Genomic DNA, 19,990 nt, shown 5'->3' on the forward strand with positions numbered 1-19,990 from the left:
TAAGACCATTAATTAAACTTTGCGAAGCTCTCACTTCAGATTGCTGTGAGCCTGCTTTCTTTTCTTTAGAGCATCACAAATTTCACGTACAAGCTTTCGCCACTTCGGCCTTTGCAGAATAAGTTCTTCCCATGTGTCGATTTGTAAGACTTTCAAATTATTCTTTGTAGAGTTCCTGAACCTCTTCCTAGGCTTGTGTTCAGAATGCTTGCCTTTTTCCAGCTCCCCGTAAAAAATTTATTTTGGCAGCCTACAGTTTTTCATTCCAACCAAGTGGCCCACCCAACGTATGTGAGATCTGATTACAAGGGTCTCAACACTAGAGCAACATGCTCTCACAAGGACTTCAGTATCGGGTACTTGTGCTTGTCACTTGATGTTTAAGATACGTCTCAAGCATTTTTTGTGAAATCATTCAAGCCATTTAATGTGCCTTTGATGCAATGTCCATGTCTCCGATGAATACAACAGTGTGGTTAGCACACAGGTTTTTTAAACACAGATCTTAATCCTGTCTGTGATGCCACGATCAGACCACACTCTCTTCTCCAACCTTCCAAAAACTTAAAATGCCTTCTGAATTTGCCTGTGAATTTCAGTGTCGAGACAGCCATCCCTCGACAGAGAACTACTAAGGTACACAAATGAATCAACTACTCCCAGTTTAGCACCACATACCATGATGTTCGGCTCTACGTATGGCTGGCCTGGTGCAGGAGTGAACATCACTTTTGTTTTAGACAGACTGATCCTCAGACCAAAGGCAGTGTAGGAGTCAGCAAAGCTATCCATTATATGCTGCATATCAGTCTCAGTGTGCGACAAAAAAACAGCATCGTCTGCATACAGAACTCCTTGACTAAGACAGCTTGGATCTGGCATTAAATCTTGTAAGATTAAAAATGCGACCTGTGGTTCGAAACTTTAACATGACACCCCTATCGCAATCTCAAAACACATGAGCAAGTAGAGCAGCAAAATATAGAGAAAAGAGTAGGGGCAGGAATATCACCTTGTCTGACACCATTGTCAACTGGGATTTTATCAGACAATTTTCCATTAAATGAGACTCAAGCTTTCATGTCCCTGTGCATTTCTTTGAATATTCTAACAAAGGTTAGAGGACACCCTACTTTCTCTAAGATTAACCAGAGAGCGTCCCTGTTAATGGTGTCAAATGCTTTGGTTAGATCCACAAACACTTGATACAGTGGTATCTGTTGTTCACTGCATTTCTCCCGGACTTGCCAGGCTGAAAAAATCATATCCATAGTTCCTCTGCCAGACCTAAAGCCATTTTGTGACTCTGGAATAGCATTAGGACAAACACCCTCCAGTAACCTGTTTAATAGAAGTCATGCGAGAACTTTCCCAGCAGCAATCCCACGGTAGTGGTGAAAAACATTCTTCTGTCCCTTTCCTTTAAACAGGGTCACCAAGACACCATCAATCTAATCCTGTGGAACAGGAGCACCTTCCCACATTTCCTCAACAAAACCAAGGATAGCATTAGCAATATTCACACCTCCAATCCTAAGAAGTTCCACCAGAACACCATCCAAACCAGGTGCCTTGCCACTGCTGATTTGTACGTTAGCCAACTGCACCTCAACCAGATTAGGCAAACGATCCATTCTGAATATGATATCACATTGTGGTAGGCTATCAATTGCATCAGCATCTACTGCTGAGGGATTGTGAAATACATCAGTAAAGTGCTCCTGCCATTTTTTCAAGATATTTTCTGGATCCTTAATGACAACAGAACCATCTTTCAACATCAAGGGAGATATTGAAGGGGTAGGAGGACCAAATACTTGGCACAGGAGTCCATAAAATTCCTTCAAATGTTTTGTGTCAAATGCCTTTTGGATCTGCTCCATTATATTTATCCACCATTGGTTTTTCATTTTTCTTAGCTCACGTTGCAATGTGGCTTTGACCTCTTTGTATTGTCGCAAATTAGTTGTATGATCAGAACGATCTTCACAAAGTAAAGATTCATAAATTGTCTGTTTATTCATCAGCAACTGATTAATTTCAAGATTGTTGTCATCAAGCCAGTCCTTGTTCTTATCCCTCTGTAAACCAAGATCTTCAGCAACTGCAGAATAAACCTGAGTCTTAAAATTCACCAATGTACCATCAAATGCAAGATTATCAAGCTTTTCCACCATACTCTTTTGAACTTCAGAAAATTTTAACTTGGCGACATCAATACGGCTAGCCACCTTAACACCACTGTGATGAATTTTCTTACAGATTTGTAAATTAAACTTTCCTCTACTAACTTGTGATCAGTGTCACATTCAGCACTGCGCATGACACCAACAGTATATACATCTCGAAGGTCGCGTTTTCGAGTTATGATGAAGTCAATTAGGTGACCATGCTTTGAACGTGCCATTAGTGCAAGTAGTCTTGTGCTTCAGTTTACGTCGAAAAAAAAGTGTTACAGATAGCAAGATTAAATTCTGAACACAGCTCTAGTAGCTTAAGTGCATTCATGGTACAGATACCATAGCGGTCAAGAGGAATCCAGGTCTCATAGTCTTTCCCAACACGGGCATTGAAATCATCAAGAATAACAAGTTTTTCATTAATTGGTGTAGATGCAACAACAGAGTGCAGAGACTCATAGAAACACAAGATGTCATCTTCATTCGCTTGAAGGGTTGGTGCATAGACCGAAAGAATAGTGAGGAATCTTATGTGAGAGAGGAACACAAAATTTCATGATGCGATCACAGATATTGGAAGAAAATTCCATAGTATCAACCAAGAGTGTTTTAATTGCAAAACCGACTCCACCATTTCTACGGATACCCTCCGGTTTACCAATCCAGAAGAGAGTGTAGCCTGATGATACTTCTGTCATTTGACCTTCTCTTAAAAGATGGGTCTCTGACATAGCTCTGCAGTGACAAGCACTGTCCTACACTCTGGACAGTTGGATGACGCTTTATCAAGAAGAGTGCGTACATTCCAACAGCATAAATTGAATTTTACTCCTTTTTGGAGATACATTTTTGCTTTCTTCCTGCTTACATGAACCACCGTTAGCTGCAGGAAACTAACCAGTGGTAGTATGACAGACAATTTTTAGTGTACCTTTTCTAGCACTTTCCCAAGACATTGGGTGAGCAGTGCTCTCCCTGAATAGGGCTGCTCAGTCACAGGGACCCCCACCAGAGTTGGCCTCTGTCATGTGAAGGCACAACAATGATGTTAAGATAGGGTTCCTGTGCAGATTTGTGACTGTATACCTCCAACTGGTCAAGTCTTTACACGTTGCCACTCCTCCATCGCCATAGGACTTGCAATAGAAATAAACGACAGATAAAGATAGAAAAAGATAAAAGATCTCAAGTAACATCTGTACATCGTTGTATTAAAATGACAAGCGCTTGTACAACACGAGTGCCACTCTCTACGTTTCCGCAACAATAACCCAGTGACAAGCCATTGCAAGATGACTGCAGATTTCTCGTAAGAGTTGTCCTCTCCTAGAAGGATTGCCTCCACCACAGCTTACAGGAACTCCTTCTACCCTGCTTATGTCATTTACCCATGACTGGGACTTAGGTAGCTGGGCATCAGAGCATGGTCCACATGCCAGTGAGTCATGAATGCCGCAGTCAACAGGGCCTAAGCTCCTCTGGAGGTTTCTGTCAGTGTTACCTCACCCTTAATCTTTGGTCCAAAAACCTTATCCCAAAAGGCAGTGGGGATTCAGTTTTCTGGCGCTGAACACTCGCCATTCACCAAAGCCCCGTTAGCGTGGCAGAACTCACGACGTGCACGTGGGGATGATTAGATTGAGAGAAGCTATATGTGACGCTAGAGCATTTGTGTGCTTTTAACACACGCCCACACCAATCCTTGAGCTCCAACATATTTATATATACATGCATATACATACATACATATACACATGCATATACATACATATACACATGCATAGACATACATACATACATATACACATGCATAGACATACATACATATAAACATACATATACACATGCATATACATTTCCCAAAATCTTTGGCCTTGCTGAAGGGGAGACTTAAACTTGCTGCTATGGTTTCAAATGATCTGAAATAACTTGATCCCAAATATTTCTCATAATGTTATATCTCCACTCTTTTGGGAATAGAGTACGATTATGAATATCTTCAGTATTAAATAATTCTTATACACCGTGAAATTTGCTTTATTGTTTTTTACTTGCAATTTGAAAATACATCGCAAATTCTTAAAAAATAAGTCTCGCTAAAAACAGGAACATTTGAACACAAATGCTAAATGTTTGTCAAAGAAATACAATATTGTGAAACAAAGCTGTTTGTATTATTTGGATTGTTCTTATCTGGTTGTTATTCTCACAGCGTTTTGACCGATGTAACCTTCAACCTTATTTAGGTGTATCTTCACAATGGCTGTTATTAATGACTCATGAAAAAAAGAATGTTTTTTGCTCTGTTTTTCTTCCAGCGTACCAAAATTTGTGGTGTTTTATGAAACGGAAAGAGCATGAAGTCATTTCTATTTTTGTATAAATTCGGGTCAGTAGTGATTTCATATAATATTTTTGAATTTTTGAGATAAGGATTGATAATTTGTATTTTTTTTATTGTTCAGACTGCTGTTCTCATCTTGGTTGTTATTCTCACAATGTTTTGGCCAATGTAACCTACAACCTTCTCCAGGTGTATCGTCACAATTATTATCATAATCATGAATGGTGAAAAATAATTTTTTGTTCTTTTTTTCTTCCCAAAACTATTTGTTAGATCAAAATCCAAGCAATCATTGAATTAGAAAACGATAGAAATTAATTAATTATATTTCCTTTTTCAAACCTAATATATAAATTAGTTAATCTTGCGACTATTGCATAAAGTCGAATTAACTTGGAATAAGACTTTATCGTTAGTGCAAGAAATAGATCCAGCTTTTGCATTAATTCATTTAGATATACAGTAAAGTTACTCCACTATGGAGAAATTAAGTTAAAGAACCTTATTACAAATATAAGTGCTATATTTATATATATTTATTACATAATCATCTCTAATATTGTTACCATTAGTCGCAGAGCAAAAAAACAAAACAAAATACAGATTGAGACAAATGGAATAACACAAAAATTCTTAAGATCATTATGAACGTCTATTTTTTAAAAGTTGAATTAATTTATAATAGGGCGTTTTTTTTACTTTATGGTTTGTGCGAGATATATGCCCAACTTGTGCATTTATTCACTTAAATTTCAAGTGACCATAAACAATTGGGCTGATATATACAAGGTGCCTTCAATAAGTTTCCAGCCTTTTTTGTACAGACATTTAAAATTATTTATTTATTGGAATTTTATTTTTCTTTTAGATGTATATTTTTATTTATTTTTTATTTCGGACTATTATCTTCATCTTTTTTTTTATAATTGCTTTTTTTCTTTTTTTTTTTGGATAGACACATTGAATCTCTACAGTTCCAGGTGAGCATTGTCTGAAGATTAGTTGGCCAAACAACAACTATGGAGAGCAGTAATTACTGAAGATACAGTTGAAGATTCAGCATTCCTATCCCGTCGCAGTTAACAACCTGATGAAGGCCAGTAGAATAGTTGGCCAAAACGTTGTTAGAAAAAAAAACAAAAAACAAATAAAAAAAATGAGGATAATAGTCCGAAATAAATAAATAAAAATATGCATTTAAAATTGTCATAACTACTTGAAAATTCAATATGTTATTGCTATACATACTGTGAGATGACTGACCAATTCTTATTATTTCAGGTTCAAATGAACAGCTACAGCAGGAATTAGAATACACTCCACTGTCACAGCTGGTGAATTTCAAAAACGCAATCTGGATGTGAGGACACTTTAGAAGAATGATATGCAATAAAATTCTGTTTTAAACTTGGAAACGATGCCACAGAAACGTATGGAATGCTTCAGACTGCTTTTGGACCATCTTGCATAAATCAAGCATCAGTTTTTGAGTGGCATAAGAGATTCAAGGAAGGTAGAGAATCTGTGAGGGATGATAAAAGGTGTGGTAGGATTAAGGAAGTCATAACACTAGAATTGATTGGCCAAATAAAGAATTTTGAGAGAATGGATAAGGACCATCGTGTGTCTATAGAGGCAATACGTGCACAGTTTGATGTCAGTGTGGGAACTGTACACACAATTATTTGTGAGGAACTGAAGATGCAGAAGATTTGCGCGAAGTTTGTCCCAAGGGTGCAGTCCACAAGTCCATCCTTGTCACAGACTATTTGACCAAGACGGGCATCAAGACAGTTCTTCACCCTCCCTATAGTCCAGACCTTGCTCCCTATGACTTTTGGTTATTTCCCAAGCTCAAGAAAAACCTTAGGGGCTGTTGTTACGAGACAATTGAAGAGATGAAAAAGTCTGTGAGGAGAGCCATTGACATGCTCACACAAGAGGACTCCCATGGAGACTTCCAAAATTTGTCGGAACAGTACAACAAATGCATTGCAGCTGGAGGAGATTACTTCAAAGAGGACTAGAGTTTCATGTGTGTATTATCAATAAAAGTGCACATACGTAAAAAGTCTGGAAACTTATTGAAAACACCTCTATATATACAGTGGTATCAAAAAGAAAGTTCACACTTGTCATTTTTTCAAAAACTGCAAATTTAAACCAAATTGAATGTAACTATTTAAACAACCTATACTTCATTTGATTCGCCTTTGATTCCTCTATAATTTTACTTGTTCACATTTGACTTTTAATTGAAGTATGCTAGTGTTCACGTCAATTTAAAAAAAAAAATTAACTTCAAATCGAGAAGGCAAAAAGAAACTCTGTACAATGGAAAATTGTTATTTAAATGTAACTTAATACATTAATACAACACAAATACAACAGGAGCACAATGAAGTAGTTAATATTTAGTAGCATAGTCCTTCTGGAATTTGACAGTCTGCAATCTTTTGGGCATTCCTTGAATTAGTTTGCGGCAATACTCCGGTGAAAGGGCATCCCACTTCTCTTTAATTTTGTCCAAAGTTTTTCCAGATTTGAAATTTTATCATTGCATAGCTGTTGCGTGATTTAATGTCATACGTTTTCGATAGGATTGAGATCTGAAGATTGTGCAGGCTAATCCAAACATGGAATATCATGCTCTTCCAGGAACCTCTTGACATTGTCAGCTGTGTAAATTGGAGCATTATTCTGCATGAAGATGGAATTATCATCCAAATTCTGGCCAAAGTAGGGTAGAAGATGCTCAGTCAACATATTAGTGTACTTGGTTGCATTAATTCGACCTTAAGAGTGAACTATAGGCCCTTCACCATTGGCACTAATAATGCACCACACCAAAACTGAACCTCTACTACCTTGGAGTGTTGAAATTGTGCACCTAGGATTAAATTCTTTGTCCTTCATTTAACGGACGTACTGCCTACAATCACTGCCTAGTCTATCTTGCTTTCGTTGCTAAAAATCACTTTTGACCAGTATGAAGATTCATGATTTTCATTGCATCTGATGAAGTCCAGACGGTGCTTTCTATTCTTTACAGAAATCATTGGCTTGCGTTTTGCAACACAGCATCACAAATTAAATTCCTTCAATCTGTTCTTAACTGTAGAAAGAGAGCACTTTTTAAAAAAATTACACTATTGGGGGTATCGGAATCACTATTGGAATCGGAAAAATTTGTACTTATTTTCCGATGCCAAAAACGATTCCTTTAGTTATTTTATTTTATTGGATTTTGCTTAAAACAAAATCTTCGACTGCTGGTAGTAATAATAAAATAATAAATATTTAATGATTTTAAACTACAAGTAAAGCTAAAATCTATAGATCATTTTCCACCAGTGAGTTTTTAGGTTTGAGAAAATATATGCACAAATAACGTGATTGTATGGTAATCGTGAAAAAATAATTTTATACTTAAATATTTAGAGATTTATAAAGAATCGGAATTGAAATCAGTAATTGTATCTGAATTGAGAATTTAGTACAGAATTGATAGTTGTATTGGAATCACAAAAAATACTGGAATTGTCCCATCACTAATATATATATATAGATATATATATATGAGTTGTTCTAAACATAAGGTTTCCTATTTTTTGGCTAAAAAACTAAAATGTTGAAGAACTACGAAGATGAGAATGGTACCATTAAGACAAACGACCTTTTGTACTCCAGAATTTATTTTTCTACATAGTAACTACCATTCTCAATGCACTGTTGCCAGCCTCTTTTGATGCCTCAACCATAAAAGTCCGGAGCGTGCTTTCTCACTCACATTTTTGTCATACTCGGAAATTGACAAACTCATCTCCTAACTTTGCTGACATCAACTGCATCAGATTCATAAACATTCAACAGGCGATGGTGAATGTTGATCAGTTTAATTTTTTGTGCATAGAAAAATTTAATGATGCATCTTTGCTTCTGATGCATGTCCATGACTGCTTTCTTAGAGTCTCACAGCGTCAATATCTGCAACAGAGAGATGAAACTTTCAGGTTATGAATGCATAAATTCGGTTATCATAACAATGCAAGTTGCTGTCTCCTTTGATCCATTTAGGCGGAATGAAAAATAAGCGGCATTACTTTTAGAATGTCCCTCTCATAAATATATATATATATATATATATATATATATATATATATATATAGCCTGACGAATTCTCATGAGAATGAAATGCGGAATTGCCATATATTTCCATAACTTACTACCTAGCTCTACCTATGTATTGAGCACTGTTGAAGTAAATATTGAAATTATATCTTCGTAGATTAATTTATGTGATTAAATGAAGTAACCATGTATATATAGTACTTTAATTTAGTCATGAAAATAGTATTTGATATTAACATTTTTACTAAGTGGAGCACTAGCAGGATTTTAAAACTTGCATTAAAGGGGTTGGTGACAGTTGAATAAAAAGGTATGGTAACCCCTAACCGTAACCCTTTACTCAGGTGATAAGCTAAATAACCTATTTACACAACTTTGGTCATATCAGATAACAGTAATCCTAGTTAGCCGAAGTATTTAACAAAGATGCTCTCTGTAAACTGGGACACCATGTAATACATACAGGTTGACAGTCAATATCTTTATCTATTGTTCTTAAACTGAATACAGAATGAAAGCAATCAGTCGTAATTCATCATTTTCGATAGACAATACTTGTTCAGAGATTTTGTTGAGACGCCCGAAAGATAATATATAAAGAATGGTTTTGTTCAGACTCTCCCCCTCCTTCACAAAGCCAACGGTTTATCATCACATCTCAGTTTCAAGTCGAATGAAACAGAAACCTGACGTACACATTTGGATTTGGGAAATCATCATCATCATGCATTGGACAGCTTTAAGAAGTTTACTTCCAGAGTAACATATCTCTGGCCAAGTCTTTATTTCTCCTTCAAGTCCATTCTGACTACTTCTCCATATGTTTTTCTTGGTTTTTCTGACATGAACTGAACTTGTTACCTCAACTGTTCTACATCTTCCCTTCCTTAGGTATGTGTTCGACTTTTGTTCAAACGTGCATACAGTTCAAGTTCAAGCGTTCATAAGGGGGGGGGCTATTGTAAACTTTGTGAACGTTTGAACTAAAGTTGAATATATATCTGAAGGAGGGAAATTTTCCTGAAATATCATGATACAGGACTTACATCAGATCACACTGACGCAAGTAAGAACACAATGCAATGTTAAAAGTATTAAAAAATACATACATATATTGTATTAATAAAAGGTGAATCTGCATAGTTTGTTTCACTTAATTTGCTTCAGTTTATGTCAAATCAATTGCACTTGTGCATTGTATTGCCTTCTATAAATTACCTTTATATACATACTAGACAAAGCTTCAAGCAAACTACATTAACCTCTTAATAAAACATTTGTTGATGTGGACAACAAACATACGTCAAACAGAGAAAGTTTTAGAGAGAAAGAACTAAAGGTCTGGAGACATAAAGTCAGCAACATAGCATGAGGATATTAATATATACGCTCTTCTTCAAACACACATCCTGATATAACAATACTAGCCCTGATTAGATTAAGCTCGGATAAGTGGAGCTTATCAGTCCTGGAAGGCAGTCCATCTATGAGAAGGTAAAACCTTGATTTCAAATGTCTTCTGCCTTAAGGAGTACCCAACCATGTGAAAAGCTTTAGAAATCTAGAGTAAAGCCACAACAACTACATTCTTCCAGCTTCTGCGATGGCATTGGTGCCAAACTGTAATATCCTTGCTGGTATTTTGGATCCATCGGCAACGTGGAGAGGGGGGGTGCTACATGACAAACTTCTTGTTCTCCATATCACACTGTTTAGGCTAGCATCCAAAAGATGCACATTACCTATTAATAGTCGAAATAGGACTAACCTCCTGCTAAGCCTCCTTGTTCTTCCGGTAATTGAACTTGTAGACTAAGTTGCAGACAAAACTGGGTTTTACCACTTGCACTTTCTCCAGCGATTTCTGTGATGCCACGAGATATGATGCCACCTGAAAAAAAAAAAAAAAAAAAAATTAAATAAGAATTTTTTTTTAAACATAAAATGTCTTGACGTTTCTAAATTTTTGAGATGAGGATTGGTTATTTGTATTATTATTCATCAGACTACTGTTCTCTCTGATATTCACAATGTTTCGGTCGATATAACCTCTGACCTTCTTCAGGTGTATCTTGTTGAACTCGGGAATGTTTCTGTCGAACTTGGGAATTAAGCTAGTACCACTAGACTTAACATTGAAACTACCAGTCAGCTCAAACAGACACAAAAGATTGCACAACGAGTAGAGCATGAACTCGTTCAAGATAGAATCTACAACAGTCGGCTGAAGAAACATCAATTACAGATCGAAATTTCAAACAACCTTATCCCATTTCTGGAGAGTATATCTCAGACTGATGACAAAACCCGCATCCAAGAATACCTGGACATATCATATAAGAAAGAATTTAAGGCGGCTAAGTCTCACCAAATAAAGAAATTTGAAAATCTAAAAGCTAAGGACATAAGACTCCAGGTCCATCATTCACTAATAAGAGCCATTGTCAACTAAAGTAATGTCAGCTAACTCCCTCTGAGGAATCAGTGCTAAACAAAGGTCTTAACTTCGCCACAACCATAAAGAGAATTCTATATTTAGATATGATGGCTCCAATAGAGGAGGCAGCCTTGAATAAACCCAAAGCACAAGCAGATGCACTAAGATGAGACACGCACTTGAGAATTCAAAGCCTCCAAAACCGAACCTCTCAAAGGAAGAAGTATTGGCTATCAAGTCCCTACGCAGTGACAACGATATCATAATACTACCAGCAGACAAAAGCAATGCTACAATCATAATGGATAGAGCAGAATATTCCAAAACAATTGGCAGATTTAATAGAATCTGGTGGCTACTGTAAAGCGAAAAAGAACCCGACCCTGAAAACAGAAAGGAAGCTGTCACAGATCCTCAGTAAGAACAAGGACCTTATACAACCTGCAAAATACAGACAGCTAGTACAACATTATAGCAAGCTACCACACCTATACGGCCTACCTAAGATTCACAAGGATGGTATTCCATTAAGACCCATTGTCAGTGTCCCAGCTTCAGCATGCCATCCATTGAGCCCATTTCTGGTAGATATAATCAACCCAATCATCGGCAAATCTCCATCATAGATCAAGAACTCAGCTCACTTCATGGAAATAATAAAAAATGCTCCCATTCATTCCAACCAGATGGTGAGTCTAGATGTAGTGAGTCTACTCACAAAAGTACCCACTAATGAGACTGACAGTGATATGGGATAAGCTGACATCGGATTTCTTACTGAAAGAACACACTTGCATCCTCATTGACAATATAATGGAGATGTTAAACTTCTGTGTAGAAACTACATACTTCGTGATGGGATCTGATATATCAGGAAGAAGATCTAGCGATGGGATCACCACTGTCCCTGGTATTGGCCAATGAATACATGGAATACTTTGAGGAAATGGCATTAGGATCAACACCACTAAAGCCAACAATGTAGTTGCGATATGTAGATGACACATTCATACTCTGGCCCCATCAGGACGATGTTCAAATGTTACTAGATCATGTGAACTCAATCCGTCCAACCAAAAAGAAAATAACAATAAATTATCGTTCCTAAATGTGCTGATAACTCACACTGGTCAGGGGTTTATGTCATCTGTATACCGAAAACCAACTTTCACTGGACAGTATCTAAACTACAACTCCCACCATCCATATAATCTAAAGAAAGGAATCGTCCATTGCCTACAACACCGAGCAAAAGCAACATATAGTAACATCAGTGCATATCAAGAGGAGCTGGACAGTTTAAGAGAAACCCTCCACCGAAACAACTATCCAGAGAGCATGACATCAGCTCCAAGAAATCTGGACCAAACACAAAAGGACATCACTCAAAAACTCACCACAGTTTGTATACCATATATGAAGGGCTTGTCTGAAAAACTTCAATGAATATGTAATCCATGACATCAGGACAGTATTCAGGAGTGATTCAACTCTCTGAAAACAGCTTGTGAGAGTCAGGCCCCCTACAGAAAAAAATCATGACTGTGTATATGAAATCCTATGTAAATGTGGAAAACTATACAGAGGTGAAACGTGTCGTCTGTTGGAAGAACATTGAAAAGCCGTAGTACGTGGAAAGATTGAAAAGTCAGGTAGAGCTGACCATATCTGGAAAGAAAAGGGAAACCATCTACCATTATGGGACGTAAAAATTATAGACAGAGAGGAACAGTGGAGAGTAAGATGACTGAAAGAAGCAGCACATATGCAGGGAAATAACCAACTGCAAAGTAGACCTAGTGTAGAATTCAATACCATATGGGAACCAGTAATTATAAACAATAGATAATATATATACAAGTAATAAGTAAAAAAAAAAAAAAAATTAATATATACAAGTAATAAGTATAGCGATAGATATACATTAATATATAGTAATAATTAGTAATAAATGGTGATATTTACACCTAGAAATAAAAATAGGTTTAAGGCTCCTAAAATTCGTACTAGAATTGTCTGCAAGGACCTGTGGCACAGTGGTTAGAGTACTGTGAAAAATCAATTGTAAAAGTGATATTCTCCTGAAGATCAAAGGTTCAATCCTCAGTGTGGACAACCAAAATATACATTTGCGAATTACTTAAGACCTGTCACTACCCCCGTGAAGTAAATAAAGGGTTCTGCTCGAAATTCCGTCTAAATTCCTGAGTTTGTCAGAAACATTCCTGAGTTTGACAAGATACACCTGAAAAAGGTCGGAGGTTATATCAACCGAAACGTTGTGAAAATCACACTCAAGATGAGAACAGTAGTCCGATGAATAATAATACATAAAATATCATTCTTTTTTAGACAAGAGCAGAAAGTGGACCTTGGGTTTACTGTCAACAACTTTGTAACTCTTGCTTCACTTTTTTTACTCTTATGTTCTCACATCCATAAGCAATGTTTCTGATAAAGGGGGAAGATTTGCTATTTTCTTGGTCGTTATCTATCAACATTTATCATTGGCTAGATTTTGAGCTTGAAGTATTCTTTTTAGCTCTTTATATCAAGTGGGTTCATGCATAATCTGGATCAATTTCCATTAAAAAAAAAAGAAGATTAGTCTGAGCATCTCTTAGCAATTTCTGTACTAAAACGAAAGGAAATTCATTAAATTTGAGTTAAATCTGATTCATTTAGCAAAAAAATTACTTGCACTTCAGACTATCCTACATCTTGACAAAGACACCAATCACCCATGCATAGAGCATTGCTGCATCTGGACTGGTGCATCTATCACGTTTCTCCCTTTTAGATAGGGTTCAAGAAAGAGTCTTCAACCTAATAGATTTTGCACTATTATTTGCCAAGCTCCAACCCTTGTCTCATCATCACAATGTCACATCCCTGTTCCTGTTTTACAAGTACTTTAATGGAATGTGCTCCAATAAATTCCTAGCAGTTATGTCACCCTCAATGTACATACTCCTGACTAATCTGACAAGCAGCAAAATTCCACCCATTCATTGTTGAGGTCCGTAAATGCTGGAAAGCCTTCTACTCAAATAGTTTCTTCCTTCAGACTCTAGAATTCTCTCCCTGTTTATTGCTTCCCTGACTACTAATATGCAGAAGTTTAAATGTAACGTGAACAGATATCTTGCGGCTCAACTCCCCACATATTTCACTGTAGATATGATCCCAATTAGTAGCCACTCATGTCCAAGTGGCAATATACCTTGTTTGAAGTAAAAGGAGATTTTAAAAAAAAAAGAAGAAAACAAAAAGAGAAACAAGTAAAAACTATTTACGTTCAGATACAATCTGAATATTTTTCCAAGGTCACTTTAAACCTGGATATGATAATCATTATCACAATTTCTTTGCTGTTCTGTGGAGCAGAAACACAAACAGAAAATTAAAGTTATGTATGATTAAGTTATGTATCATACTTTAGTAGCTAGTATTTATATAATTCGTTTGTATTCTAAAGTACAAATGCCAGACTTTCAAAAGAAATGTGAAACAAAACTGATAGGCCACACCAGGATATCTAGTAATATCATATATTACAGACCCTACGTCAGTAGCAATTAAGTTAGCTATTATGAATGATGACTAGAGTCACACTGAGTGCATGGTGATAATCTAGATCTGTAAAACAGAACCGTTCACAGGACTGAATTAAAGATGGATGATGTAAAATTGAGGCAGAGGGTAGAGATCAAATGCCGTAGAGAAAACAAAGTTGAACGATGATAAATGGCATCACATTTTCAAGGAAAGAAACAAAGATTTTCATAGCAGTCTCTCTTGAGACACAGCCAATGATGTAGGAGACCTGTAATCTAAGGCAAATGTTACTTTGATGTCTGTCCGTCTGTGTCATTCATCTTGTTATGTTAGAAAGTTAAGTTTAAGACAGAAACAATTAGCTATGATAACATTTGTTTCTCTCTCTCTAAGTCAGTTCTTGAAGAAAACTCAGCGACCATTACCTTGTGTCTTTTCTGCATGAAAAAAGATTCATTAATCTTAGTTAAACAGACAAGATGATCGATGGTTATTCCTGAAATGTGTCAAAGAGAAACAGCGATAATGAATAGGATAAAATGATCCACACATATAAACACTGGACATGTGTATAAAAACTTTCATTTGTTATTGAAAGTGTTACACGTTGTCCCTCCTGTAAGTATCTCATTCTAGTCAGAATTCAAATGGCACCGATTTTACTGGTTTCACATATATTCTATGTACTCATTAAGAAATTAATTGGATGAAATGGATACTGATGCAGGCTGACGATCTAATTTGAATCTGGTTAGCTGCATAACACTCCTTTCAATATGGACATTCACAACTTTCACATGGTCACTCTGTATCCTTTAAGTATCTGTTTCTAGAAAGAATTAAGGAAACCAATGCTAAGAGAAAAAATCGGATTAAAAAGTTGTATGATGCTAATTTATATAAGCGATGATTCCAATATTTTTCTTTAATTTTAATACAATTACTGATTCTATTCTAAATATTCGATTCCGATTTAATTACTGATTCTGATTTAGAAATTGCTTAATCACTCAGTATTGTATAATTTCATATTTTATTTTGGTAGGTGATGTTTAGTGGAAAGTCACCATCTACTTTTGAATATAGGTATAATTTTCTTTTTAATTTGACAAACTTTTTAATGTTTTCCTTTTATGTATTATACCCAAGATTTTGATAAACTCACTGTGAGGCTTTTATCTATATTTTCCATTTTTGCCATTTTTTCCTATTTATCCACTCATGCCATTTTTTTCATTGCCATTTTATGCAAATTCATTATGATTTTATTTTTTTTTATTTATTTATTTTTTTTTTTACTGCATATGCCCAGAAGACACTCAATGATAAGGATTAATGGGCACCGTGATGGAAATTTGATAATAATTTATTTTAGAGAATGGCTCTTCAAGAACCTGTTCATGTTGGACTTTAAAATGACTATCTTATAGTCAGCCAAGAAGCAGCTTCGTGGTATTGTTTTGCAGACGAGCAGTTCTAGGAAAAAAACTCTGCTCATGGAATTTTTGGTTCGTTTTAGGCACAGATAGAGAGTAAAGGAAATTGTTAATATTTGTTGTAGCTAGTCGGGTGTTTGTGGGGAAGCATAGAGTGAAGCTCAGTTGAACCCCTGCCATGAAAATAACAGTAAAGCACAGAGAGGCTGGCAACGTCTGTTCTATGAGACAGAGGTTCCAGAGAGGAGAGAAGGACATCACCCACTAGATGCCAAAGTCGATTTTGTACCCTGTCAAGGAAGGAGACGACGCTCTGAGCAGCTCCTCCCCAGATGTGGCAGCAGTACTCCATCCTAGGATGTACTTGGCTGTTACAGAGGATTGCATTGACAGTGAGTTACCTACTGGAGCGATAGAATGATCCAAACATTTTCTCAGCAATCTTGGTAATGGATTTGATGCATATGTTCCATTTCAGATCAGGAGTGAAGGTTGTGAAAACATGGTCCTATTTATTTCAATTGGGGCCAGGTGGTGGTCAGAGCATTGATGATGAAAAAAAAAAAGAAGCTTGGTTTTAGATGCATTAAAATTAACTAACTACTTGCCCCCCATTATCCACATGCATCAGAAGAGAGAGAGAGAGATTCAGATAGATCTTGGCCACTGCCAGCCTTTGAAGCGTTGCCATAAATGGTAGTGTTGTCAGCCTCAACGTCTATGAATAATCTAAGAATATGATTTGGGAGATCACTGATAAACATCAGAAAGAGAATTGGGCCCAGGATGGAACCCTGAGGGATGCCATACTATGAGCTTCTGATTTCCAGTGGCGGCTCGTGCATGGAGCTGTTGGACTGCAGCACCCCCAAATTATTTCTACACAATATTAATACAAACTTAAAAATACGTTTGTTTTTTATTATTATTATTTTATTTTTTCTATGTGTCCATTATAAAATCATGAAGTTTAATGTCGGTATCTCCAAATTCATATAAAAATAAAATAAACCTTGCTTGGAGCTGTGAAATTCACAGTCACACTTTCTTAATGAAATTCTCTTGTGTGCATGTGTGCTTTAGACAGCCGATAACGGCCGCTTGGGAACTGTCGCAGCTCCACGTCTCAGACTTATAGATATGATAACATTTTATTATTGAAAAAAAAAAAAAAGGAGGCTTATTTAGAATTTTATTATTATTATTATTAAAATGTGCATATAACGTGTTCTTGTACATAAAATATTGTGCTTTATTTATTTTTTTTTTTTTAAATACGCACACTTTTAGCGTTGCAATTGTATTCGGTAGCAGACGGAAATATATATGCAGAACCTGTTTTTTTTTTTGTTTTTGTTTTTTGTAAGTATTCGGGGATTTAGCAGTGAAGCTAACACGCGACTTGGGGTAAAAATCAAATATACAATAAATCTTACAATAAAAATAAAAGTTACTTTTCCATCTACCTGCCTTTTTGTTTGCTTGTTTTAAGTACTTTTAAATGCTATTTATTTTGCAACAATTAAACTTTACAAAATAAAAATAAAAAAACTGTTTACATTTTTTCCTAGAAGCAAACAAGCAAAGAAACATTTTATGTTGAAAATACATTTTAGTTAGAAATCTTTTTAACTTACAAGTTAAATTTTTTAACTTACAAGTTAAAATGTTTTAGATATAAAAAAAAAATTAGCATTTATTTGCCTCCAACGAGGACAATGTTAAAAGTTTTACACTTTGAAAAATGGGTTTTTTACACAAGGCTTTTTTACATTAAAATGTGTTTGTAAGTAAAGAAACAGTTTTTATAATTATGCATTTTTAAACTTTACATTGAATTTGTTAGTAGATGGGGCAGATAATATGCATTAAAAAAAAAAAAGTAATTAGAAATCCTTCTGGACTGAGACAATTTAATTTTTTTTGTTTTCTTTGGGGAGAACGCTACATTAAAATTCGATGTTTTATAATGCTTATATATGACACCCTATTTTCTTATAATAAATCTCCACTTTATGTCGATCTTTACCGACATGTGAAGGTCAGTAAATAGCTAAGTTTGTTTGTTCTTGTTATATAAAAAGCAAGTTGTTAAAAGATTTGTAAATAAAATTTTGTTTCTTTAAATATTTTTGTTTGTTTACTCACTATATAAAAATGTAAACTTTTTTTATTTTGCATTTTATTCACAAATACGTTTTGTTATAAATATATTTTTAAAAATAAATTTTGGAAATAAAACTGTTATTAAATAAAACACTATTTTCAAATAGTACACTCCTAAATTTCAAAGTTTTTCTTTTTTTGTTTTTATAAAAAAAAAATAAGTTATTAAAAAATTGTAAATAAAATGTATTCTTAAAAATGTTTTTCGTTTGTTTTAAAAAAAATACAAAAATAAAAAACAAAAAAAAACGCAAACTTTTATTTAATCTGAAAAGTTTAAAAGGAATAAATGTATATATTATTTTTATTATTCTGTAAAGTGTACACAATTTAAAAAATATTTTTAATAAAAGTTTTTGCGTATTATCCATTTCTGATTGATTATTTGTCTGTGTTATATATTTGAATGTTTGTTTATTATTTGATTAAATATTTATTTATATATTCGAATTTCTTTTACACGATATCAAAACAATACGTAAAATTTTTGAAGCAGCAGCACCCCCAATAATATCAGGTACGACCACTGCTGATTTCTGTCCATCAACCACAACTCTTATTAGCCTATCAGAGAGAAGGGATTTAATAATTAAGAAGACATTTCCAGCTATTCTGTAGCTGGAAATCTTGTGAAGTAGATCTTTATGCCATATTCTGTCACACTCTATGATATGTCAGGAGAAATTGCCCTAGATATGAAGCCCCCCCCCCCCCATCAAGAGATTCACTAATCCTGTATGATATTACAGTTAACACATCAGCTGTAGATCTAGCAGAACAGAAACTATATTAAATGTCACAAAGTAGATTATTTTTTTTAAATCAATAAATACTTATAATGTAATCATAAGTGTTAGTAATATAAAATTAATTTTAAACAACAACAAAAAAACATTAAAAGAATGGTTTTTGGAATCAGAAATTAGGGTCAAATTTTTCTGATTCCAATATCGAGTCTGATTTCCTCTCAAAATTCTGATTTTTTTTATTCATGATTTTGATTCATTATCCCAACACTAATAATTTATCAGGAAATTAACAGAAGCGACACTACTACATCCTTTATCATTCTGTTCATGACACCTATAAACATAATTTTTTTTTATTTAATTTTCACCCCAAACAAGGCACAGTGTCACTTTGAAGTAGGGGGCTACTCTTGGGGATATAAGTTGCAGGGACATTATGAAGAGAGATGAGCAGCAAAATGTCTGTTCACATTGCACTTGAACTTCTGCATGTCAGTACAGTTGGGAAAGCAGAATCCCGGAAGGGAGTTCCAAAGCCTACCAGTTCTGGGGAAGAAACTATTGTAGTAGAAGGCTTTCTTACACCTAGGGATCTCTACTGTGTAGGGGTGGGAGTTAGCTGCTTATCGGATTTGTCGGAGGTATTTACATCGAAGGAGTACAAGTGCTTGCAGTTCGTCAGAGCATTCACCATTAAGATACTTTTAGAACAGGTAGAAGGATGCAACAGTTCGATGGGACAGAGAGTGAAGCTTAAATGACAATTCAGGACCTATCAGATTGGCGACTCTTTTGAACCCTATCCAGGAGTGAGAGACTAGTAGCAGATGCACCAGCCCAGATGTGACAACAATACTCCATACATGGGCGAATGGTGGCCTTATAGAAGTACAGGATACTTTCAGGCGTAAGTAGCTTCCTAGCATGGTAGAGAGAACTTACCTTCTTCACAGCGGCCTTAGCAATGCTCTCAATATATCTGTTCAAAC

At 35.4% G+C, this 19,990-nt stretch overlaps 1 protein-coding gene across 1 annotated transcript in view; it reads right to left on the bottom strand.

The window, feature by feature from the left end:
- LOC145260524 (DNA repair protein XRCC3-like) overlaps window positions 1-19,990 on the bottom strand; it is a 313,200-nt gene that overhangs the window by 53,405 nt on the left and 239,805 nt on the right. The window contains exon 4 of the mRNA XM_080118716.1: window positions 10,424-10,546. Within this exon, the coding sequence (XP_079974842.1) occupies window positions 10,424-10,546 (123 nt within the window). The remainder of the gene's footprint in view (window positions 1-10,423; window positions 10,547-19,990) is intronic.

Source organism: Euprymna scolopes, chromosome 36, assembly GCF_053919585.1.
Source record: "Euprymna scolopes isolate OS-2025 chromosome 36, ASM5391958v1, whole genome shotgun sequence".
Lineage (NCBI taxonomy): Eukaryota > Metazoa > Mollusca > Cephalopoda > Sepiida > Sepiolidae > Euprymna > Euprymna scolopes.